The 26,437-nt window shown below is 36.3% G+C and overlaps 1 protein-coding gene across 2 annotated transcripts in view; it reads left to right on the top strand.

The window, feature by feature from the left end:
* ARHGAP42 (Rho GTPase activating protein 42) overlaps positions 1 to 26,437 on the top strand; it is a 140,115-nt gene that overhangs the window by 76,772 nt on the left and 36,906 nt on the right. For both annotated transcript variants that reach the window (XM_068181452.1, XM_068181451.1), the window contains 2 exons: positions 16,491 to 16,592; positions 20,956 to 21,066. In XM_068181452.1, the coding sequence (XP_068037553.1) occupies positions 16,491 to 16,592; positions 20,956 to 21,066 (213 nt within the window). The remainder of the gene's footprint in view (positions 1 to 16,490; positions 16,593 to 20,955; positions 21,067 to 26,437) is intronic.

Below are 26,437 nucleotides of genomic sequence, written 5' to 3'. Positions count from 1 at the left end.
GGGTTAACCCAGAACCACAGGGAGGATTCAAACAGCTGCTATGAGTCCCTCAAGCAGACATTGTATAAAGACAGAAGACAGTTTCAGTATGATCTCTACCTCTGCTTTCCCTCTCCTCTTTACATGGCTGATGCAGTGCAATGGTTCATGTTCATTTTGCCAGAGTATTCACCTTAATATTCTTCAGGGATTTTCCCATGGTGGAAGTGCTCTAGTTGGTAATTATATCTGATTCTTTGTTAAGTGTTATATCTGCGTGAGAGAGACAATGCAGGTTGTCTATACCACAGTTCACTAGTCAGCTTAGGAAATCAGATATATTGTGGAAAAGTATGTTGGAATTAACTGTTAGTCTAGAAGAGCTGCTTTCAGTCTGATCCTGAATTTTTGAATGGCTGTCAGTGTCTGCTTTCATTACAGTCTCTGGGCTATGCATGGAGGCTGTGGTAGTCAATTAGAGGTTATGGTTCTTCTATCTGCATAAATACACTAGTTCTGAAGTATTTTGCATCTTATATTAGTGCTCATAAAAATTTATGGGAAAAGTTCCATTTGTAAGGTTAAGTGAGTACAAAAAAAAGCTCTCTGATGTTGCAGGTGAGGTTGTGCTTGTGCATTACTCAAAGAAACTCAGAAGAACAGAAGTATTAGGAAGGGACACCAAAGGTTTATACTTCTTGTACTACTATTGTGAATGTGTAGCAAACACATGGGGCTGCTTCCACACAGGAACTAAGTAGATGTTAGTGAAGAATGTGTACTGCGAACTTGAGGTCAGATTTCTCTGACGTGGGTGTTCTTTACCCTTTCACTTGATATGTTTTTGTGTACAACTACATTCTTCTCTTGTCCCACCCCTATGCTGCTGTGAGATGCAGGACTGGGTGTTTATTTACCATGCTGCATGAATCAGAATTTAATCCCAGCACAAAATTATTTTTAGTTTTCAGTAGGTTTTAGTAGTGTCATCCAGTTCTTTGTAGTACTGTTTCATTTCGTATTCTCACGGTTGAAGGGATATCATTCTTCAGAGCACCGTATTTGAAAGCTCAACCCACCATACTGCTGAGTGTCTTGCTGCATGACAGAGACAATCCATAGGTGTTTCACAGGACTCTCTGCAGAACTCTCTACAACACTCAGGTTTCCTATGAATAAATATATCACTCAGTAAATGTCAACACATGCAGAATGGTCTAATTGAAGATGACTCCTTTGGTTTTTGTATCATCAAGAATATTAAAGGCAGGGCACTACAGGACAGGTTGAGTCCTCTGTTTGGTATATCACAATGGCTGGTTTCTTTTCCTTATCTCTTCCATGTAAAATATGGGCATCTACTCCTCTTAGAGTTGTTTTGACTTGTCTTGGTCATCCTACACTATACAGAATGAGTTCAGGAGGGAGCCTGGCTCAGCTAACTCTTATTCCAGTGTCTAATGCACTTTATTACGCAGTGCTGTGTGTTTTGGAGAGTCCAGGATAATTGGCTTGACGCATGGATACCCTAAAGAGAGCTCTCCCAGGTCATTGTTTTATAAAATGTCAAACAAACATATTTTCTAGCACTGCACATGGAGTTCAACTGCCAAACTCAGAAATGAGAGATTCAGAAAGCCGTCATAGCCAAGTGTGATACATTTGCCTTTGAATTGATTTTTATCATTGGAAGCAACTTTAACTAAATGGTATCAACACAAACAAGTCAGAACTTAATTACATTCAGTATTGTTTTTCTAGTAATTACAAAATAGCAACATATGATCTAGGAATAATGAGACCCATATGAAGTAGAGTAGAAATCTGGGCTTTGTGAAACCCATTACTGGTAAAGTGGAAAACATGGTCAGATTGCTTACCCCTATTTCTGTTCACTGGGATCATCCCTTGAGCATTTATGAGCTCTTATAAATATAGAATGAGTTGAGCTTGCTGGTTATTTATCTGCAGTTAATGAAGGTTTGCACAGAGATTTGGCTCTTTGAAGTCCTCTGGGATGATCTGTGCTGATAGCCAAACAGAAGATATAGATGTTTTCTTGTTTGGATTTTAGCAGCAAGTTTCACAGAAGACTGAGAATGTCACTTTTTACTTGTGGTGTTTTCTAGACACATCAGTTGAGTGGACCTTACCAGGTCCACAGCAGGTGCGAGCTGTTTTTTTTTCCTGTAGCGTTAGTCTACAACAATGTGTAGAATGGTATTCATATCAAATCCAAGCTTGCTTCTGTTTCTCTGTCATCCCTCTCCTGTCCAAAACCCCAAAACATTTCTGTGTACACATTGCTCCCTAAAGAGAGAGGGAGGCCCTGCAGAGAGGCCTTGACAGATTAGAGGACTGTGCAGACATCAACCAGGTGAAATTCAACAAGGAAAAGTGCTAGATTCTGCACCTGGGATGGGCAACCCTGGGAAATGAGATGCTGGAGAGCAGTGCTCCAGAGAGGGACCTGGCGGTCTTGGTCAACGACAAGTTGAACATGAGCCAGCAGTACCCTGGCAGCCAGGAGGGCCAACCCTGTCCTGGAGGGCATCAGGCACAGCATGGCCAGCAGGGCAAGGGAGGGGATTGTCCTGCTTTGCTCTGCACTGGGTGGCCTCACCTCCAGTGCTGGGGGCAGTTCTGGGTGCCACCATGTAAGACAGGAAGCTATTAGAAAGTGTCCATAGGAGGGCTATGAAGGTGGTGAAGGGACTGGAGAGGAAGCTATCCAAGGATACACTGAGATAACTTGCTCTGTTCAGCCTGGAGAAGAGGAAACTGGCCCAGGGCAGTGGTCGCAGCACCAGACTGACAGAGTTTAAGATGCATTGGACAGTGCTCTCAGGCACATGGTGTGACTCTTGAGGATGGTCTTGTGCAGGGCCAGGAATTGGACTTGATCCGTTTGGATGCCTTCCAACTTAGCATATTCTGTGATTTTGTGATTCTGTGGATGGTGTAAACTCCACAGGATAGCTGATAGTAATGTCACATTTCTAGAGCTGTTTCTTTGCAATTAATTTGCATCATAATATCTTAAGGAGATTGGGTATAGAAGCAGGAGATTGGTATGCCTTTAGCATTGGCAGTGTTAGCAGTAGCTAGAGATCCAAGCAGCTGGATCCAAGCAGTTGCGTGTTGGACTCTGTCTTTTAATCGGACTTTGACATTAAAAATTTTAGTACCCTGTTAAATTGTGTTTCCAAATTCTGTGGAAGAAAAATATTATTAGATAGTTGTGTTACCAGTATACAGAGCAGGAAATTATATTAGGTACTACTCTCAGATTTTGCTGGGAGCGAAAATTATGTGAGAGAGTACTTAAAAGCGATTTCTGGGAATTTTTCTTTCTTTTCTAAAACACCAGATAAAATTCAGTTGCAGATAAATACAAGCAAACCCCACCCTCCCAAGGGAAAAAAGGGGAAAAGGTATAGATTATGAGAATCACCATTTTATTTTAGTAATAAATAAGATCACAAGATTTTTTGCTACCATGATGAATATCATATAGATGTTTTTAATATAGAGAATGAGAATACTTTTTTTTCAAAACTATAATGAGTTTAGGCAAAAATATGGTCACAGAAATAAAAAAGAATGTGAAGGATAAAATATATCCTCTTAATGTTACAAATCTATATTTCAAGGACAGTATAAACTCAGAGTACAAAGTTCAAGTGTTTTTGGAATATCACAAGAATAACATTAAAGACCAATTGTTCACATGCACTTCAAAAACCTGAAGGTACCCAACAAATTTAAGAAACAATCCCCATAAAACATTAGTGTTTGTAATCTAACCAGCAATATACAAATATACATCGCTTGCTCTTCTTAATTTATACTACTTGCTCTTCTGTTTTTATTGCACATATTTCAGTTATTCCTTTTCTGTACACACTCAGTTTAAATAAAGCTGAGTTCTCTCCAGAGACTACACAAACCCAGCTTTGCATTGGACAGCCTGTTGATTTACTCCATCTGAGTTTAAAAAAATGACCTCTCCAATTATTGTAGCAAGGCGAGCAGAAGCCGGGTGAGGTAACTGGGAAAGGATTCCAGGCACGAAGCCTTTTGCCTTATTTGGTCAATGTGGTTTGCTAGGCCCCAGCTGGTAACTCTGGTGAGCTCATTGTGTGATGTGTTATGGACAATAAAGCCAAACCTTCCTCTTTCTTTTTATCCATTGAGTACAGTATTTAGCAATATTTGTTCCAATGTTCATTGACCTTTAATACAACTTAAATCAGATCAAAGACAACAGAAGCAATTTTGGTTTTAAGACTTAAAAGGAGAGTTTTGTTTCTTCCTTACAATTCCATCTGTTTGTTTCATAAAATAATTTATTTTGGCCAGGAGGGTTAGTTTTTATCATTATTTAATTTCATTCATTTATTCAAAGCAGTGAATTCCTTTCTACTTGGGAAACAAATCCATATTAACTGCTGGGATTAATTTTCCTTCATCTTTGCTCACATCTATCTTCACATGTAGGCATGTAGAAGGTAGCACGTTCTCTCTGTGTTAAATTTGGATTGTCTAGAAATTGAGGAGCATGAAACAAACAAAACCTCTCACTTTAAGGTCTGTCAGAAAGCTGTCAAAGCAGAATTTTAGATAGGTATCTAAGATGGTTAGATATACCAGAATGCCCATTTGGTGAACCAATTTCCTCAGTATCTGATCAAATCATAGCACTTGTTGTCCTTAAACTGAGAAAAATGAGTGACCTTGCTGTAGTAGGTACAGCAGGAGGTGTTTCATTACAAGTGGTGTCTGTCACTCAAGGTTTGGTATTTGCATCCACTAGATTTGGTGTGTTCTAATGTCAATTTGAACCATGGAGGGAGGGGGCCAGGAGAAGGAAGCACAAAGAGAGGACAGGCAAGGGGAGTTATTGCTGGCCACATTTTTTGAGTTAAAATGCAACAGTTTCTCAAAAACAGTTACTACCAGTTACCTCATATCTTTTTTGATAACTTATTCTGTAAGCAAGGGGGGGTCAAACCTATTTCTATTTCAACCAGGCTTTTATAACACTTTACATGTGTCATTGTAATGTAGTTTAGATGGGGCTTAGTATGAGAAACCCAGTCTGTCAGAGGAACTAGCACATGGGAAAAGCGCAGTGAATGTTGTTTATAGGAGGGACTGTCTGGTTAGAGAAAAGTCACCAGCTAAAAGATCCCATGGGGCAATTTGAGGTCAGTCTGTTGTTTCATTTTTGGTAATGACCACGTAAAAAAAATCTGGTGGTATTGCCATAGGTTGCTGAGATAGAGGAGGAGGGCTGGAGGATTGGGAATAAAGTGTAAGATGAAATAATTGAGCATGAGGAACTGAGGCTACTCAATGGTCATGAGACAGCTGCATTCAATAAAATCTGCTGTACTGATAAATAACTCATTACAATCTCTTTAGGTATTATAGGTTAATAGGCATCTATCTCTGGTAGATAGACAAGTACAAATTCTCTCTAGCTTTTCGTTTACTTACATAAATCCTCAAGTTTTGGTAAAGGTTTCTGAACTTTGAAAGTTGTGAATTGCACTAGTAAATGCATTTCATTCCAAGGTTTTAGTCCTAAAACACTCATTTGAGAAATAATCCCATATAGGTTGTCTAAGCTGATATTTTACTTAAACTAGCATTATCAAATGCAAGAAATGAGAAATCATAACTTGCATTTAATGAAAATGTATAATATCAAATTATTTTTAAAATACATCAAATGTATTTTCCCTTATTTGTTCAAATAAATGTAGGGAAATATCAAGCAGTGAAAAGACCTATTTTTGCCACAAACAAAATAATTGTAATGCCAGTATGATTAACCATTGCTTCGTCTACACTTGTATATGTGAAATATTTGGGAAGTTTCAAAAACAGTGGTGAAGAGCTCTGTATGCATACATTTAATCTAAGAAAGTCTTACTTTCTCCTGTGCAGAGCCAAACTATTAAACTGGAAGACAACACTGGCTGACCACCTGAACCCAGAGCCTTTTTGAAGTGACTGGTCTTCTTGGGACAGCCCATGCAAATGAAACAAAATTATTTTCTCATTGCAGTTTGCTTCAATTCAATTACTGTTTCATTCAAAGTTGATAAACTTCTAGGATGTTAACAAAAAAAAAAAAAAAAGACAACAGTCCTAAAAGCTTGTTTCGCTTTTAGTGTATCCTTTTAAAGATGAAAGTGAAAACTCAAATCTCATAACTATAAGATTGTGGACACAGTGATTAAAAACTGTTGGTTCAGTGTGTTAACTGCAGGTGTTTGGGAGGAAAACAGTTAATTTTATGTGCATAATCAGTTTTAATAAATTCTGTTAAATGCAGCCTCTCTGTTATAAGTTAGTGTGATTAACTGGCTCACTGACTAAAACTGGTTTCTGAAGCTTCATTTTTTCTGCAGTTTAATAAGATTCTAATTTGCATCATAAAGAAAACAGATATAAATTAAGGATAAATAAATTAGTCCCCTGTAGTAAATTGGAAAATGATTTACTATTCTGCCATAACATTTAAGAATTAAGGCTTAGAATAAATGTGTAAATTGGTGGAATTGTTTAAGTGAGCATGCAGTGTACCTTTCTTGGCAAAAAGAAACATTTATTTTTAAAAAATCTACAGCTAGTAAAACACAAAAAAAATTAAAAACTTGGGTAGTAATAGCCTTTTTACTGAAAAAGGACAAAAGAATATAAAAATGCTGTAAAACTTGGACATCTTCTAATTAAATAAAGGCTTTTTTTCTTCCTAATCTGCTGCAGCCTATTGTGGTGTATGGTACAGGAAAGACTCAGGAAGGTTGCATCCTGACCCTGCACAGCTGCTAGAATCCTACTGGACTCCTGAGCTGTGATCAAAAGTATGAACAAAGACATTGGCCTTCAAACTTAATTTCCAGCTCACAGGGGAGCTAAACTTTTTAGTGAGTGTTTGAGGGCACGGTGGATTTTGCAAACAGAGTACAGTAGCTCTACTCACCTGTTAAGTTCTTTCTAGCCTTGCTTTTGGCCACAGCGTGGACAGGATCATGTTCCCACACCTGAAAAACAAGTCTCAGGTTGCTGATGAGACTTTAAAAGTCTCAAGAAGGATTTAAGAGAAATATAGGAAGTGGCCAATTTACCCAGGCACAGAGCAGGACAGGACTTAAAGTAAGCAGAGTTTGGTATTCTGCTCCCTGCACAAGGTGTCAATTTTCATTCACCAGCTCAAAGGCACCTAGTCCCCTGCTCTTCCTCCCCTTGTTCAAAATTAGACTCCATCCTGAGTTTTAGCATTGTTTATCAAACCAAATTCATTATGTTTTGACAAAGGCAGTTGTGTTCTCTTGCCCTACAGGGATTACTTCAGAACTGTGCTTGTGGGTGTTGTATAGTACCACAGCTGTATTGAACATGTAATGCTTAAGTCATGAGGTCTTATACATGGGTATGAATTCATCTGCTAATCTTACTCTGTTATGTGTTGTGGTTTTCTTTAGCAGTTTGGGGGAAAATTAAGGTCTCTTTCTGCATTACTTCCCTGTGTTTCATGGTGTAGTTAAGTTAACAGCATAAAAATAGTTATAGCTACAGTTTGGGCATTGCTTGGACATATCTCAGATGATGTGGGGTCTATGGGTCTTTATTCCATACGTATGGTGGAGTGGCCTGTTTCCATTCTAAATAGAAAATCATTTCATCAGCTGTATCGCCATAGGTTTCCCTTCATCTAGTATCTTGTTCAATCTATGAAGTAGATTCTGCAGGGGCCTGAGAATATACAAATTTGAATCTCCTGCCAATATAGCAACTTTCCTTTTGGCAAAGCTAACCCTGAAATAGCTCTATTCCAAAGTGAAGTGGGTGATTGTATCTGGGAAGTATCCCTTCTGTACTGTAACAAAAATGGACATCATTGCTTGAAACTTCTTTGTGTCTTGGTAAATATGGGAGCATCAAGAGATCTCTTTCCGCCAAATAAAGCAGTTTTGTTATTTCAGGACCTGTCAAGTTATAGTAGCTACCACAGAACCATTTGTTCCTGCGGAGTTTGCCAAGAAGGGGTGGTCTCAGATTCTTGTCTTGATGAGAAGATTAAACACCCACCCCCAAGAAGTAATCTGAGACCCCTCGATGAGCTTAACAATGCCACTGGGGAGGCTTAACTTTTCACCCCAAAGTGATAGTTTGTGTTCTTTTATCAGTGTTGTAAAAGGGACTCTGAAAATAGATGCTTTCAAAACAAAACAAAATCACTTCTGACATTGACCTCAGACTGTTTCCCTTTTTTTCCCCAAAATATCTGTAAACAACACAGTTTCCAGTTGTGTGTATTAATCTAAAAAATTTCACATAGCACGCCTCAAGTTCTTCCTCAGGTCAGCATTGTAGTCCTGTTGTGATGACGTCTGAGGTGCCCTGGGACCATGAGCGGAGCTGAATGTGCTGTTGACACACTGGGATCAGTGATGTTGGCTGATTGGTTGGCATAGATGGGAGATTCCCAAAGAGTGTTTAAAAAAAGAAATTACTAGTTAAGAAAGAGATATTTTTATCTGCAGCTTTTGAAAGAAGGCAGTGAAGTTCTAAGCTGGTCTGTTGGAACTGCTTATATGAATGACATTATGTTCTTTGCAACTTTTTTCTTTATCTTTGCTCTCAGTGTACAAAGCAAAGATGTTGCTAACTGTGCAGATGAAGTGGCCTCTTCATGAGTTCCTAAAGAGCGTGGCTAACTTTGTATTTATTTGAAATCATTTAAAGTCGCAAGCTTTTGTACAGGAACAAAACTCTTCCTGTTATGATAAAATATTTTAAACTTCAGAAAGCTATCCTAAACCTGATGCAGAGAAAAGTCAGTTTCTGATGTTCTAGGGGGCTTCTCCATATTATTTAAGCAGTAACTTGATAATATTCTAAGTAAGCTATTCCAGCAAAAATACTTCATATTTAGTAGACAGTAAAGCAATAAAACAAGATTACGTGTGTAGATTTACCAGTCCTGCTGTTTGGGCAGGGATTTAGCAGATTCCCAGACACAGAGCAGCTACTCCTGGAATCAGCAAATGCCAAATAAACTCAAGACAGCTCTGCAGTTGAATAACAGGGAGTCTAATATGTCCTGCTTTGTGACCTGACAGTACTGACAGGTTTGCATGTCTTTTCACAGCAATGCTGGAAACTTCTAATATTTTTGTTTCCATTTCAAAAGGGAATTTTTTGGAGAAAAACAAGTGACATCCTACAAACACATTTTCTCACCTAATAGTATCTACTTTTTAATTTGAAAACATCTGATGGAATTATGTAGTGAATTATTAGGAAATGGATTCTCCTCTTCCAGGATACACCTTTGAAAGTACCTGATACTTGGATCTCTAAAGGCATTACAGAAGGAAAAGAAAATTTTCTTCAGAAGTTTATGAACCTTAAAGTAAATTATCTCTTGCAAGGTTATTCTGTATTTTACACAGATGTGAACTCCAGTTAAACTTAAATTAGTTTTGGGTTGTTTCAAGTATATTTCAGTTTTATATATTCCTTACCTGATTTTTATTGTGGTTATTTTTTTAACTGCCAGTTTCTAATACCTGTCTTCATAGCTTAAATGCTGCTAAACAGTCTTGTATTCCCAGTTTATTGCCTTGTTATCCTTCATGGTTGCAATATGTTCTTTTTATTATAATTACTTGTGTCTTACAAGATACTGTTTTCTGGATCATCATGGTTTGCATATGGTTGTTCTTTTTTAGTAAAGAATTGGTTTTAAGATTTATAGTCATTTGGACATTTAATTTTCTACATGATGCATTCTGCTTCAATTTGGAAGTGTTTTCACTAGCAGTTATGAGGAACATAAGACATAATTTATTACTGTATTAACCCTGTTTTATGTCGATCAACAAGGATTTCTTTATGAACTATGGTACAAATTTGCTTCACTTCATATTATTTGCTAATGATACATAAACTATGTCCTTTAACTTTTCTGACTTTCTTACGGATTTAAGGAAACCCTATAGCCTAACAGTGCATTAAATTCTGTTTTGGAGGAATAAGAGGAGGGAAGGACTTTTATATTACCTTTTGAATTTTCTTCTGGAAAAAAAAGCTTTTGATGTCTTTCAAATTTATCTTGGACCCTTAGCATTCACATAACAAATCAAAACTTCTACCAAAAAGAAATTCTTCCCATCCAGACATCTATCAAAATACACCCTGTTGTCTCAGATGCCAATGATAATTTCAATATTATTAAAACCAACCAAAACCCAGCAACTCACGAACTACTTCCATGAGAATGCTCAACAAAATCTCAGGCAACATAAAATGGAAGGTGAATTTACTTTTTTTCTCCTCAAAGGAGGAGTTGAGAGACTGTGAGATTTTACATTTTCCAGGAAGTCCATAGGATCTTAGCTCAAATCAGTCTTTCCAAATCTAAGTTTTGTTTATTTTCTAGACTACAGTTCTAAGTTTGTTTGTCCTGATACTTACTAAGACATGGTCCCCAAACTTACATCTCCAAACAAAATCCCACTTTGTTAAAATACAATTTGAATTTTTGTTTGGGAGGTAATGAAAAAGGTGGCTTTGAAAAATGTATTTGAAGTCTAACATTCTAGCAATGAACCATCTCCAGTCTGTTGTGCAAAAAAGTCAAGATTTTTGCAGTTGTTGTCAAAGAGAAAGAAAAGGCATGTGGCTTTATTGATCTCCGCACAGTTCACTGTTGCCTTCAGGTTCTTCAACTGACAAATGTGTCTTACTTGATCTATATTCAAGTCTTACTGTTGTATTTCTGTGCCAGTTTCTGCAGTTTCTAAACCTCAGTTTGAATTGGTGAAAAAAATATATACTCATTCTGGGTGAGGGGAAGAAAGAAATCATCATGGCCATGTTTCACAATGCTCACTTGCTTTCTAATTAAGGTATTCTCTTCTTTTCAAGGTACTAACTTCTTTTTTCCAAATAGTTTCTTTGCAATGATTTCTAGTTTAATTTCCTTTTTTGATCCTTTTAAAATAATTTCTTGCAAAACATGTTTATTTTATGGTTTCAACAAGGATAATGTTTTGTTGGGATTTTTGAAGGATTAGCTTCTTAAAGTGTCAAATATTAATTTTGCAACAAACAAAGAGTTAAAACATTTCATTATGGACAGATATAAGATGTAGCTAATAGATAAATATAACACCAAAATATTGCAATTAAAAAATAAGGAAGTGAATAAGAAGGACAACAGAGGCTCTTTTTGGATAAATAAAGAGGAATAATTTATGAAAATATTCAAAAGGTACGTGTAACAGTTTTGACATTAAATACTGCACACGAAGTAGTGGTAGACCATTATAAAAATACCAGATTTCTTGATATTTCCTCTGGAAAAGGAAAGTCAATTTTAAAATATAACACTGATTTATGCTTTGTATCTAAAAATACAGCTAGTGGGTAAAATTTGTAGGAATCATGACAATGATTTGTAGCATGTATATGATTAGTTACAGCATGCAATCAAAATCCTTCTGAACAGGAGAAAAACTGTCTAACTCACTTGAGTTAACTTTTTAATAAACTTCTCAGCAATTGATTTCTGGACTTTTCACAGCCATAAATATTTGTAAAACAAGAGGAATACAAGAACACATTTTGAGTTAAACTTCTAACTGGCATGCCTATAATTAGAAGTATCTCAAGCAAAATTTATTTCTGAAAAGATAATTTTTTTGAGGTTTTCTAATCAGTTTTAAAATAAAACTATGCAGGAAATCTGAGTGGAGAGAATAAAACCAGGAATTAAACCTGGATCCAGTACTACATGACTTAAGTCTCTCAAGAGGGTACTGGCAGTTAGTAAGGCTCCATTAAATGCTGTAAGGCAAGTGTGTGGTTAAGGGCTTTCCTAATGGGGTTCCTAGAAATTTGAAACATTTCAAACTGTAAATATTTTTGAACTGATATAAGGCTTGACACACCTGAGAATGGTTAAACAACTATGCAGAGACATTTACAGGGTTTAGAATCTGCAGGGCTTAGTCTAGACAAAAGGTGTTGATGACTTAGATCAGTGTTTGACTCATATGACTGACTTATATCAGTGCAAAATATGCCAAGGATTAATATTATGTAATTTCTCTTTTTCTGTGCTTAGAATTTTTTTATTGCGCTCCCAGTTATCTCACAGGGATTTTGGGTGGGAATTTTTATCATATGTTCTAGCTGATATTTTGAAAGAAATGGATGATACTTTTCCAGGGCAAAGAGAAAGGATGACGTTTACTTGCAGGAAAGATGTGCAAGGATGAAAGAAAGCTGGAGTCTGAAGAAAATAAGAGACAGTACAGAGGTCAGGAATTAGCATCTTCTTTATGTCCACATGCCTTAAGTTCTGTGTCATGGCTGATGCAGTCTGTTAACAGTGCAGCACAAGCTTTCTTATCCAACCACATCTCTTCTGCTTGGGGTTTGATCCAACGTGGAATCTAAGCAAAAGCAATTCTCTGTCTCCTAAACTTTGAGGAGATGTTTTTGCAGGGAAACATTTTTTTAAAACCTCCTAATATGTGGAAAAGTAGATTTCTCAGTCTTATGGGCACAGATTGCTGGGGCCAGGATTCAGATAATTCATTTGGGCAGTGGCTGTGAGTAAAGTGTTTTGAGGGCTGCAGAAGAACAGGCTAAAGCAGGAATAAGCTCAGTCGGTGACTCCATTTAGGATGTGCCTGTGTGCTGTGAGTCACTGACTGAGTGTGTGAGATGAGCTATTTTGGCATAAACTGTTTATTCTCATCCAGAACATGAATCACCTGCTTCTGAGTGTATCGGGTTTTTTTGTTAATTTGTATTAAGTAAACAGATTTCAGAGGCTTCAATACATCCAAATATGTGGGTTTTACTGGCACAGTGCAGGACCTTCCAATCAAAGGAAACTCACTCACCTGTTGGGGCCAGTATTTTTTATACTTTTCCTAGAAACATGTCTGAGTAATCAGAGCAATGCCAGAAACACTGTCCTGCTGCAAACTTATTTCCAGGAGTATCGCCAGGTAAAGACACTAATGCAGTCCAAATTTCGAAGAGATCTTTATTCACATTTTACTTCTGTTAGTCTTTTTACTGTGTCAACTTCTACCTTTGAAGGAAGAAGGTCTTGTTAAGTTAAAATCTGGAAAAGGAGGAAGAAGTTGATCAGACGTGCTGTCTCTGAAAACACTGCACTTGGGCCAGAAGTTGTCCGGTGACAGACAAGCTCCAATTTGTAGTTTCTCTTTAATGTAACGGGTATAAAAAACTGTGGAGGCTGAGCAGATTTGTGGCAGTGTAGAGGTGCAGTCTGGGAAAGAACCTGGCAGAAGACCATGAGAGCCTTCAAATTCCTTGTTTCCTTATGGATGGTTCCATGGTAATCTTTATGAAGCTTCACATGAGATACAATATATCTTAAAACCACAGTTAGTTTATTTGAACTTGTTTTTTTCTTGTTCTTGGCAGGTGAGGGGGGCTAATCTGTTTAGATGTGATCATTTAATTTTTTGTTTTCCTTTTATATGTATAAAGAGAGGATGCGATACGTAATTCACAGGTTTTGGTATAGATCATAGCAGAAAAAAGCAATGGGAGCCGCATTAGGTGTATCAATAGTCCTCTCTTGGCATTGACATGTATTTGATGCACTGTATGTAGGTATTTCAGATGGCAAAGTCTTTTTGTCACACCTTTTTCTTTGATTCTCACTGGGCAGCTGAGACTTCAGACTTTTTTGCAACTCTTGTTAGCAAAAGTTATGTTAGTGTCAACATGAGCTCAAGTGGCTACCAGATTTTGGTTATTCACTAGCTGTTGATCACCTTGGTTCTGAGACAAATAGTTCACAAGGCAAGATGAATACCTACTGTTCATACCACAAATCTGTTAGGGAAGGAAGGAAGGATGGAAGAGCTGGCTGGGCTGGGTGATCCCAGTCTGAAACTGGTAATCCTGCAGGAGATTTGCCCATGGATCCTTGGCTCATTCCTTTGATTTGACATCTGAGACAGCACAGGCAAACACAATATCAAGTCCAAATATGCAGTATGTGCTGTCAGCACCCAGGCCTCATTGTCAAAGGCTTTGTCAAGTTACCTTCTGAGGTATGTGGTCTAGTGGACAGGGTATCCACCACTGAACTCCAGTAGTTTGTGACCAATGGCTTAAATACTGCAATCAGGCAGACTTCTTTCCCACTTTACAATTACATGGGGAAAAAAATTTCTAAAAAATAAATTGACATTTTTATTGCATCACATTTGCCCTTAACTTGAGTATTTCCTGAAGCTGATGACTTTGACACCTTTGTCACTTGGATTTTAAAATAATCTGATTCATATTTCTAGTCCAAAGCATAACATAATTGTCTCAGAAGATAAGACAATAAGTAGCTAACTGCATCTTTCATTCAGTGATCAACTGAACTGAATTTCTGTTTGTGACCAAAGCTACTGTTGAGATACACAGCACCTTTGGTCATGCTGTTGAGATACACAGGTTGCTCTTGCTTCATTATGAAGACCTGGCACTTGAGTATTCTCCAATAAAACTGTGGCTGTGGAACTGACCTATGATTTCAGTCCCACAGAAGTTGATTTTTTGACTTACAAGTTATTTGCCACAACTCTGGCCTTCTGCCTTCTTTTAAGAATGTGTTTGGGAAAGATTCTGTAAGATAATTCTTACAGCTTCTTTTCACTTGCTAAACAAAGTACAGACTTTTATTTTTCCTTTTTTGCCTTTTTGTCCTGGTATCTGCTTATCCATAATTAAATATAGAAGACAGTAGTTATTCTGTATTGTTATTTAATATTTTGTTGGGTCAAGTGCCTTCTTTTCCATCTGGTGTCTTTTGAAGATACTTCTTTGTTGTGAAGTAGTGAGAATATTAAATTGTGCATATTTTTCGTACTAAATATATTTCAACTTTTTGCAGGATAGAAATTATATTATGTGTTTTACAATCTAGTATAATTACTGTTGTAAGCTTTATTCACTGGAGCTAATCATTAAGTGGTTTTTGATGCAGCTGGTTGATAAGTTTTAATTAATGTCATTAAAATCTACCTCCTATTTCTTATTTCTCTGACTGACCTGACTTTCCCATGATATGACTAAGGAAAACAGGGTGGTGCTACAATGCAAGCCAGTTATTTGTTTTTGTATAAAAAAAAATCTAGAGAGAAAGAGGTCAGGGAGAGAATCACCACAGTTCTTAAAATGACCTGATGTTACTGCATGATGTCCAGTAATTAGTTTTTCTATCATTAACAGCTTTTGCACATGTGTAAGTAGGACTGTCCTAAAACCTTTTTTTTTCTCCAAATATTTGAATTATTAATCATTAGGACTTAACTAAGATTATAAAAATCACTGGCAGAAATTGCTTTGATTCAGGGAATATATAATTTTTTAATTAAAAGTTACAGATTGATCATTAATAATACTCTGATGGGATATCAACTTCAATCAGTTCTCCTATTATTGATATTTGGCACTTCTTGAAGGATGGAAAAGATTTTGGGAAACCTATCTTTTTCTTAAATTTCAGATTTAAATTTCAGAACAGCAAATTTTAAAAGTTTTGAAGTATGAATTCTGAGTTTGTTTACAGAAAATAAGATGTTTCTTAATTTACTCAAAGTAGTAGCTTTCTTTTTTATTATATATCAAAATAGTTTTACGGTAGAAATGCGAGGATTGGCTGCACATGATGGGAAAAACAAAGAGGAGTGGGAAAGGAAAAAGGCAGGATAACTTTTAAATGAGACAAGCTTAAATATTCAGACACATCGAAATATTATTGGAAACAGACTTTTGGACCAATTTCATTTTACAACCACACATATGCTTTTCCATCATCCTCATATTTTAGGTGAGTGGGTGGAAAATAAGCATATTAGTCCTAAATGCAAAGAATAGGACTATGTCTTAATCACATTTTTTTATACTCATCTATGTCCTCCACAGTGGGGGGGTGGTTTTTTGGATTTTTGGGGGATTTTTTGCTTGTTGGGTGGGGAGGAGGTTGTTGGGGTTTTTTGTTGTCTGTTTGTTTGGGTTTTTGTGATTTTGGTTTGGGTTTTTGTTTGTTTGTTTGTTGAGTTATTTTTTTTGTAAAAACAGTGTGGCAGTTAGGTACACTTAGAAAATTTGGGGAAGATTATTTTGTATTAAGTGTCAGCTTAAAAAGATACCACTATGTTAAATCTCATATTTACATAGTGTATTTACTATGGGAAACCATATGAGTCTGTTGTATGGGTTTGTAATTTATGGGAAAAATCCTGTTTACTATTGTTTTTATTAATTGAAGCAGTTCTCCTACTATCTTTAGTTCCACTTAAAAATTTAACCCTAAAAATACTGGAACCAAAAAAAGTGGTGTAATAATGAGGCATATTTTGGCACCTGTTACTTATTTTAATTTAAGTTAGCTGTGATATTTAGTCAAATATTTTACTTGGGAATGTTTTGTTTTTCAGGATGGGAAGAAGAAATTTGACAAGGAAAGTGAGAAATATTATTCCATCTTAGAGAAGCACTTAAATTTGTCAGCCAAGAAGAAAGAATCTCATTTGCAAGATGTAAGAACTGAACACACTCTTACCTAATTTCACATTTGCATAGAAATCATGATAACAATCTGGTTCTCTTCAAGACATGCTGTATTTAATGTGAAATTATGATGGTTTCTGGTGATGCTTGTTGTGACTGTAAATTCGTGACTGGGATGAATATGACCCAAATAGGAGTTAAATATTTGAACAAAGCAATATTCTCTGTTTTCAACTTTATGTATTTCAAGTACAGCTAATGTTTATTGGTTGCAACAATGGAATTATATAAGTACAATACAAGTGTGACTTTTATAAGCTATATGTGGAATACTGAAAAGCCAATTAATTAATTGCTTTTAGATTTGCTATTTAATCTATTAACTGATGAAATTGCACTTCTATTTCACATAAATTATAATTCAAAAGACTGAACTGTGATCACTTTAATCATGCTCTTTTCTGCTTCTTTTTTCCTCTTTTTCATCTTATTCTGAGATTGAGGCACCTGACATTTCCCTGAAATTGTATCTATAACTTCAGCTTTGAAGAGTCTATATAGCTAATTCTTTTCTGTTTAAAGGAAAAAAAAATACAAAACCAGTTTTGTTTTGTTTTGTAAAACTTCTGGTTTAACTGAAGGATTCCAGGGCTTTTCAGTATGCTGATAGAAATTAATATGACTTGTCTTTGAAGCAACTTATAATAAACCCAGCAATATGATATCAATGACACTTAGGGAATTGTGCCAAAAGTAGTTAAATATCATTTTGATTGGATTACTGTTGTCATGGTGAAACTTAAATCATGGGGGTTAGTTTTCACCAAAGGTGTGACCATCACTCAATCATATGTCATAGGATTTTTTTCATGTTTACAAATAATATTATAATTCAAATAAAATAAAGCTTAGAAATTAAACATTTCTAATAATGTCTGTATGGCTGAATTGGTGTTGCTGTCAATATAATAATCAGTCTAGATAAGACATTAGTTATCTAGGATTGGTTTATTGTTCCATTTGTATGTCAGGGCTTTCATTTTTTCCAAATATCTTATGTATTGATGGAGAAGCAGTTCTGTTAGAGGCTGAGATCCAGCTTAAAAAAAAAAAAAAATCTTACCAAATTGGGGAAAAGTGAACTTAAGCACTAATTTGATCTAGAATAGAAGCAAAATAAAATAAATAAAATATTTTACTCTTGAGACATGAGAATAATTTCAGTCTAAGAGCAGCAACTGAAGTGCAAAGTAACAACTGTGAATCTAATAAACTATGGTAGAATAACAGTGGATTTGGCTCATATCTGTAAACTAATGGAAAACCAGGATAATTTTTTCCAGTGTGTCCTTAAGTGACATATCTGGATTTAAAATCTTGTAACTGAGGCTGAGGTTTTCTGATTTCTAGATGCCTCCCTTGTAAAGGATAAAGGGCATAGCTTAGCATTTCTGTCTTCCCCAGTTTTCTACCGCTGTAGATGTGCTGCATCAGCAACAGAGACCCACCGTAAGTTGAAGGTACGATAGCAAATCAGTACCAAAATTGTTAACCTGAGAGACTTTTGGCCTGTGTCTATATTGTAAGTAAAAGGAGGCCAAGCTCCATTCCTGACCTGAAATATAAGACAGCTGTTGATTTGCATCCTGAGTGGTTTGGATGAGCCCTATTTATTGCCCGTATGTCCAGGATGGAATTTGTTGGAGCAGCCCACAGAAGAGCAGAGCGCAGGCAAAGAACCAAGCAGTGCTGGCAGCTGAGGCTTTGGTGCCCAGGGCAGGAGATGGGAAGTCCATGTCTCAAGCCAACATCATGTATTCAGGGAGGTGGAAATACTGTTTTTTGACTGCTACATGGGAAAAATACTGTTTCCTTGAATTGATGAGGTTTCTTGACACCTTACCACATTATGTGGGTTAAAGAGTACTGGGGTGAGCAAAGATCTTGTACTCTGTTGGGTTCTTCTACATATCTCACTTGAGTGCAATTGAGACCACCTTAATTAGGTATCTGAAGTTTGATGGTTGAAACATATTCTGTAGAGAGCAGTTTGCATATATTCACCTAACTGAAATATGTTGGATATTTTAAGAGCCTGCAAGACTGCTGGTGCAGTTTACACAGGTGACTGGCTTTTTTCCTTTACCATCAAAAAGAAACTTCATAGGAGCATCTTTTCACTGCCTACAGAAGCCTACAGTGGAGGACAAAATAGGCAGAGCTGAGTGATGTGAGAAATCTAATGAACTTCTGATTGTATTTCTCTGAAATCTGTTCCAGAATCAGTCTCCAAGCTTATGTGAAGTTCTGGTATATATATTGAGGTGATAGCCTACATCAATGAAAATATTACTCACTATAACTATATATCATACAGGTAGAGACTCAAAATCATATCCATTAGATCTCTTTATTTTTTACATGCAGTTTGAAGTTTCAGAAAAACATGAAAATATTTTCAGCTTTTGAAACTTTAGGATAACTTTCAAAGCAATTCTTACAAATCTGAATCCTTTGGTGTTAACACAAATTCCTAAGCTTCTACAGAATATATTCCCTTTCACTGGTGGTGATTATGGCCCTAAACTATATTTGAGATGGGACTTGGTTGTTGTAAGTATCGTTACAACTGCAACCTGCTTAAATGCTGTTCAGAGTAGGGATGGATTTAATTAGGTGTTTAAATATTTTTTCTGAGGCAAAGACTAAAAGAGACAATTTCTAAAACTATATTTCATTATATACGTACAATTAAGTGAGAGCTGAGATCTGTTTCAAGTGCTTGTTGATGGCATTTGTGTGAGCAAGGCATTGCTGGATCACGTCCCAAAGTGGTGGCAACTGCTTCTGTTCAGTTATGTTGCACTGTCTTTGTGATAGATTATTATTGTGAAATAAAGCTATCAGGGAAAGATATTAACAGACTATCAGGGAAAACTCTAGCCAAACACACTATATGAATGGCAAATGGCAGAGTTAATTTTGAGGTAGAGCGAGGTAGTTCATGAGGCAGTTCATTATTGGAATTTTGAGTGCTTGATTTCAGCTTCATATTATTAGTTTACTGAATTTTTTGTAATAGACATAGGAAGGAAATGCTGGTACGGAATGATTTGAAACATATCCTTGAGGCCCATATGTTGAAGTAGAGTTAAAACACTGGCCTAGGGAGATGGATCAATATTGTTAAAAACCTGTACAGCCAAATCACAATAGTAGCTTGTCCTTGAGTAGAGAAGCAATCTTAATTATATATGGTGTTATTGATGGCCAAATCCTGCCTGAAGGAAAACACTGACTTCTTACTTTTTTACCGTTAAAAGTACTAAATCTCTTTTATGATGTGTTTTCTGGTTTATAGTTTGTTGTCAAGGGAAGACAGCATCAAGCTTTCCCAATTTCCCTGCATTTGTTATTTTTAATGCCAGAATTAAACTAGACAACCTACAGAAGTATCCTTCTGTATTTTGACTGACATACATCAAAAATAGGTGGAGCGATTTTATTCATGTTGTTAATCTGCGGTAATATTTTGACCAAAGAGCACAATCTAACTAATACAGCCCAAAAGGGATTTGCTTGAGAATATGATTTGTTATGAAGAAGAATGAATTAAAATGGAATCTGCATGTCTTCTTTAAATATTATCTACATGCTACACTGCTTGTCTGTTAGTTCCCTCTCCTGTGGCTTGTTTAAATTGAGGATAAAAGCCTATTACTCTTTATTAGTTGATAAGAGTTAATTCTTGTGCTATTTAGGCAGAAGACACTGTTCTGATACTGGATCTCCATGTTGGATGGTATTAGTCAGGCATTTCTGACAAGTATTGCCTTGTAGTTCTGTCACTTGAAAATTAATACTTGAACATATGACTTACACCATAAAATAATAAGTTGCAAGATGTCATTGTTAAAGACAGCCTATTTAAGAAAAAAAATGTTTTTGGGAAGGTATTTGAACCTGAGAAATAGATACAATTTCAGTGCATATGATACTTAAATATTTCAATAGAAATAATTATCTTTGTGTCTGTCCTTGATTCTTACGCTGCTCATTTATATTTGATTTTCTAAACTTACATATACCAAGTACCTGCTGCCACCTTTCTTTCCCTCCAGGCTCTCCTAAAAACTAGAGTATTAAAGAGCAAAAAGAAAGAAGAAACCAAAAAAGAGCGAGTAAAAGTCATAGGCTGAAATGTGTAATGTTAGCTTCTTAAACTTGCGTTTAACTTTTTTAAGTAGGTATTCTAATTTTCAGAAAGAAAACTGAACTCTATGAAACTTTTACAGTAATCTTATGGAAGATCTTTTTGTTAGTGACATAACCTGTTTTTAAAGCAATAAAAAGACTAAACTAATGTTGTCTGTATTTAATTTTGTCTTTTAGGCAGATACACAGATTGACAGAGAACATCAGAACTTTTATGAAGCATCATTAGAATATGTTTTTAAAATCCAAGAAGTACAAGAGAAAAAGAAATTTGAATTTGTAGAACCTGTAAGTTTTATGTTTTATTTTCTTTAGAATGCATGCATTTAAACCTGAAAATTGAATTTAAAATATCAGGTTTTTTGCTCCAGTTTTAAGTTTTAAATGCAGATTCTTTGTATATAGACAGACATTAAGGTCTTGACTTGGGCACTTTCCATGTTTATTGAAGGATAATGTAAGAGTTTAGTATCTACTGTGAAGTGAAATGTCTGTTGACTTGAAGTGTGTGTAACATTTTAATGGGACATCATGTAATGTTGTGTCTGTGCAACACATAATCGATGTTTCCTAATACCATGATTTAATGGCTTAAATTTTGAGCCAGATTTTTAATTTAAATATTCTGAGTAGTCAGTATACACAGACATTGTTCTGAGTTACACATGAAGTAAAGTGAAAAATCAATTTTTCTGTAGGATAGGTAAGTTTATCTTTTTGTTGGTGGAGTCATTGCCTTTAGTTTACTTTGCACTTAAAGGAAAGCATATGTTGACATGCCATCAAAGAGTAAGATAAAGTTGTGTTTCAGTGTCCATATTTAAGTCTGGGATTTCCTTCTGGATGGTGATTCCATCCCCCACTCCTAACTCTCTACTGTGTCAGTCAGTTCCAAAAGCAGCTTCATGACATGCTAGCATATTTCTGTGGCCTGGTAGCAGTGTTACTACTGTTCATGTCATACAGACAGGCCTGGCTTGCCAATTGCCTGATGTAGTTAGTACCTGTAGCCCCTGACAGAGAACTTCCAGTGCCATGTGTCCCTTCCCATTAAGCACACTGAGCACAGCAGAGCGCTGGTTGTCAAAGAGGAACATGACGAGTGTAACTTTCTCTCCACACCATCTCTCAGCTTCCTTGTAACTACTGAAGCAGCACTCTTGACTGTGAAATGGGTTGAATTACATCTCTAACCTGTGTCACCAAGGAGAGCTTCTCAGATGCCTTCTTTACATGAGATGAGAGTGTATTGTATACTGAATGTTTGACATTGATGCAAACTAATGAACCTGGATCCAGCAAGCTGTACTTTCAGAAATCCTATCTTTATGGCATACAGCTGCCAAATCTTACAGACTAAAACTTTGCTCGGATTCCTAAATAAGAACATTTTTCTACCTGTCACAAATTAATCCAGAGTGTCTGTCTTTGTCTCCTGCAAAACTCTCACATCCTGGAAGAATCTAGCAATCTTGACCTAGTTCTGACCCTAGTGTAGAAGATTTTATTTTCCTTTAATGTGATAGAAACTTTCTGTATTGAAAAGATCTTGTACATTGGAAAGTATTGTGCAACTTCACATTGTTTAAAAAGGTAAAATTTACTTTTAAGTGTATTTGTTTCCATACTGTCTCAGATCAGTATGCATTCCAGCCCAGTATGGCTTACTTGATTTTCCAGGGGAACGTATAGGAAATACTCTGGTAACTGGGTAATGATAAGCCTTGCAGGTAATGTCTTTTGACCTTGGGTGTGAATTTATTTATAATCAATCTGGATATAGATGGAGCTTAAATTATAACATCAGTTATAAAATTATGAATCTTCAAAGCTCGCAGTTTTTGTTTGTAGTCTGTTGCATACAACATGCTGAAATAAGAGCATTTGCTAAAACCCATAAGGTAAATATGCCTTATGTGAAAATGTAAATTAAAATAAAAATCAGAAATACCATGAGATTAAAAACAAAACCGAACTAAACAAACCAAAACCCCAAAGACTTTAAAATAGGCTTTCTAAAATTCATGTTTATGTAAGTGAGGTTCAAACAGGAGCATGTGTTCCTAGATGAAAGGTCTAGATAAGGAGAAAGCCTAACACTTTAAAATCAGGTATCAAAAGAATGGTTATAGTATTTATTTTCCTCTGTGTGCTTTATGAATGTGCATGTGGCAAAAGATGCCTAGTGGTGTGTCCATATGGACATTCCTCCTCAGGAGCTCTGATGGTCGTGGGACTTTCTAGTGTATGTGCTGCATGTGTCTCTGATTTATCAGCACAGTGTCACATCTTTGAATAATTCTCAGTCTGACATCTTGCTAACAGACTCTCTGAAGGAAATAATATTAATATAACATTAATTATAATAACAGACTCTCTGAACAAAATAAATCTGTTAGTGCAATGAAGGAGGAAACTGTGATGCCTATGCAAAAAAGGATAAGTTTGTGGTGTAGGAGTAGAACTTGAAAAGCAATTGATCTGTTGAATATCCTTTCAAGACCTTTAGTTTTTCTATGCCAAAGGATAAAGACGGTCTGAGAACCAGAGTGGGAGAAGTAACGTAGCAAAAATTGCCAGGTGGGTTGTAACCCACCTGGTTACAACTAACTAACTGGCTAGGACAGTGGGAGTCAGTAAAAGTGGAGTGTGTTCTCTTCTGCAGGAGACTCAGGAAAGATTTTAAGGTAGAGATGCTAATGACTCATACAGTGAATAGAAGATTATAATATTTAGAGTAGACTTTTGCAGCTGCTTCTCAGGCCCTGGGTTTCTCTTTGTTCTCTGCATCTTGATCAAAATGGTTGCTAATATGTACTAGTGTGAGTAACTGGCATATGCCTGCTGCAATCCTCCTAGATTTTGATTTTTCCAATAAAAAAAAAAAACTCAGGTTTTCATACAGATAATGAATTTAAACTTTTTTCTGAAGGACAAATTAGCGTTCAAATTTAAAGCTGGATAAACAATAAAGCAAATTAAATGACAATAATCTGTCTTGACAGCTTTTCTCTTGTGATCCCAAAGAAGCTAGACCAAGCCAACAGTGCTTTCTGAGGATGTTATGCTTGTAAAACAATGCAAACACCTTCCTGAAGTTCTGCTTTGTCCTTTGGCGATGCCAGGACTTCCTTGTCCTGTGGAAATCAATGCACAAAGTTCATAAGCAGTAAACTGTCTGAAATGTGAGGGGTGGTTGGTTAAATGTTTATTTAAAGAGAAGAAAAAAACCACAGCCAGCTGGAAAACACTGCCGATAATTGCATGCATTTCCATGAGACTTCACACTGGACATTACATTTGAATTTCCCCTTCTTGCATTTTCTACATTATTAACTGTGTTCTCTTTAATCTGAAGAATAAGTGCTATCTTCTTATAAATAAAATGAAAACAGGGAGACAGGGACTTCTGGCTGATGTGCTGCAGGCCAAAGGTTAAATTCCTCTCCTATCCGAAACCTAAGTACAATCTTCTTCCTGTGAGAATGAAACGACCAGGCAGTCTTGAGGTCAGCAGCTCTACATAAAAATAAATAAAGTCTCAAGAAGTAGTTGGACTTTGTTTCGGGTTCTCTGTTGAAATCCTCATGGCTCTGGTGTGATGAGTAGTTTTGTATTATGAAGTTCCAACCTCAGTCTTTACTGATGTGAATGATTAGGTAGCCAGAATGAGGTAACAATAAGACACTTATTAAAATGAAAAATTGTTGATATAAAAGCATCAGACACCGTTTGTGATGTTTGATGAAATAATTTACCTCTTTATGTGTGAATACCACCTCAAAATACATTCTGAAAATTTTATTTGAAAGGAAAAGGGGCTGATTTTCTATTCTTGTTTTTAATATTTTTTGTGCTATTTAATATTAATTTCTTTAAAGTTATTAGCCTGCTTTTAGCACTGTTTCTTCTAATGCCAGCAAAAAGAAAAGCCCACTGTATTTATACGCTTAGGGAAAAAGACCTTGGCTTTTAAATCTCTTCCATGCAATGCTATGGCTGTACCTGTTCTAATGGAAGTGATTCTGAAGATGCCTCAGCAGCAGTGGCCCATTGGGCACATAGCATATTCTGCATTCCTGTTTTTCCACTGCTGGTGACATGTACACTGCAGTGAATACCATCCTCAGTGTCACATATCAGCACAGAGCTTAAAAACGCTGATCTAGGACTTGCCTACTACTTCTCTTTTTTTCCTATTTTTCTGAGTGCTCAGAGAGTGTTTAACCAGGAAAGCCTCAAGGCCAGATCCTCTGCAATGCACAACGGCCAGAATACCTGAGAAGTACTTTAACTAAAATTAATTCAGATTTTTGTCAGGCTTTTTTTTGGGTGTTTTTTTGTTTGTTTGTTTGTTTGGTTGGTTTTTTTTTTTTTTTTTTTTTTTTTTTTTTTTTTTTTTTTTTTTTTTTTTTGGCTGCTGCTGCTGTTGTATTTCTGCTTTCAGATACATTCAGCTTTGCTGCCATCTTGTGTTAAATATTTTCCTTGGTATTTCTCAGTGTACTCTGTAAAAGTGTTTCATGTGATGTAAAATGTTTTCCTTCAGGTATTGAAGCTGAAATTTATAAAGTTTGTTCTCCTGAAATGCTCTTTAAACTGAACTCTAAAAGTCAGGCATAAGCTGACATACTAAAGCTTTGTCCCACAAGTTCTTTATTGTAATTTTGATGTGCATTAGTGTGGTGATTTGGCTGCAGTTTTGCCAAGTGTTACTCCTGCACTAGGGGTGGGTTTAGCAGCAAGCTCCTGCTTGCAGGCTATGTTAATCCACACATTCTTTTGACTGGACCAAGTCAAATTAGGCACAGGAGTAGTTGTGCTGTGACATCTGAAGGAGATGTAGCTGGGACACTGATAGGTAATTGAATCTAGAGTGTGAGAACAGGCTTCATAGAACTGCAGCCAAAGCAGAGCTTTAGTTATAATTTGTGTATTTTGTACTTTATCAATAAAAAAGAAGATTAATTTTCTTTCTTTTCCTTTAAATAGTTATTTCCAGAATTACAGAATTACCATTAGAATTATAGTAGAGAATTACAGAAAATTATAGAACTCTTTCTATCTGTTTGTACAATTGGAGGTCTTTAAGATAAACAGTTGTACTTGGACCTTCCTCAGAAACACTTGAATAATCAGTTTAATAATAATAATTTCAGGGTCCAGTCGTTAGCTGAGGTAATAATTTCAGCTGAACAGATGAATCATGTTAAGCTGAGATTGATTTACACAAGATGTGGAGCCCTCTACTTGAGACTGCATTGCCTTCATTGTTTGATGGTGGAATATGGTTCAGGAATTCACAACCGCTGTAGAAGCTTCTACAAAAGCTTGCTTTTGTGTCCAAGGATCTTCTCAGTTCTTCAGGCTCTGTGACTGGCTTACTGGGCAGCTGTGGACTTGCACTATCTCTGCCTGAAGCCAGGCTTTCATCTGCTCCTGCAATACCAGCAGAAGCCAAGGGCAGAGTCCTCCCAGCCATACCTTGTATTTGTGCCCGCACTGATGGTCTGTTCGCCTCCAACTGCTTTAACTTACTAATGCTGCAAAAGAGCAGGCAGGTAAACAGGCTCTCAGTAGTCTTGTAGAGAGTAATGGGAGAGAGGAGGCAGAACAATTTCTCTACAGTACTTCAAGTAGGGCTGAGAGTAAATTTAAA

This window comes from Anomalospiza imberbis, chromosome 2 (genome assembly GCF_031753505.1).
Source record: "Anomalospiza imberbis isolate Cuckoo-Finch-1a 21T00152 chromosome 2, ASM3175350v1, whole genome shotgun sequence".
Lineage (NCBI taxonomy): Eukaryota > Metazoa > Chordata > Aves > Passeriformes > Viduidae > Anomalospiza > Anomalospiza imberbis.
This window is presented reverse-complemented; position numbering and strand designations above follow the sequence as displayed.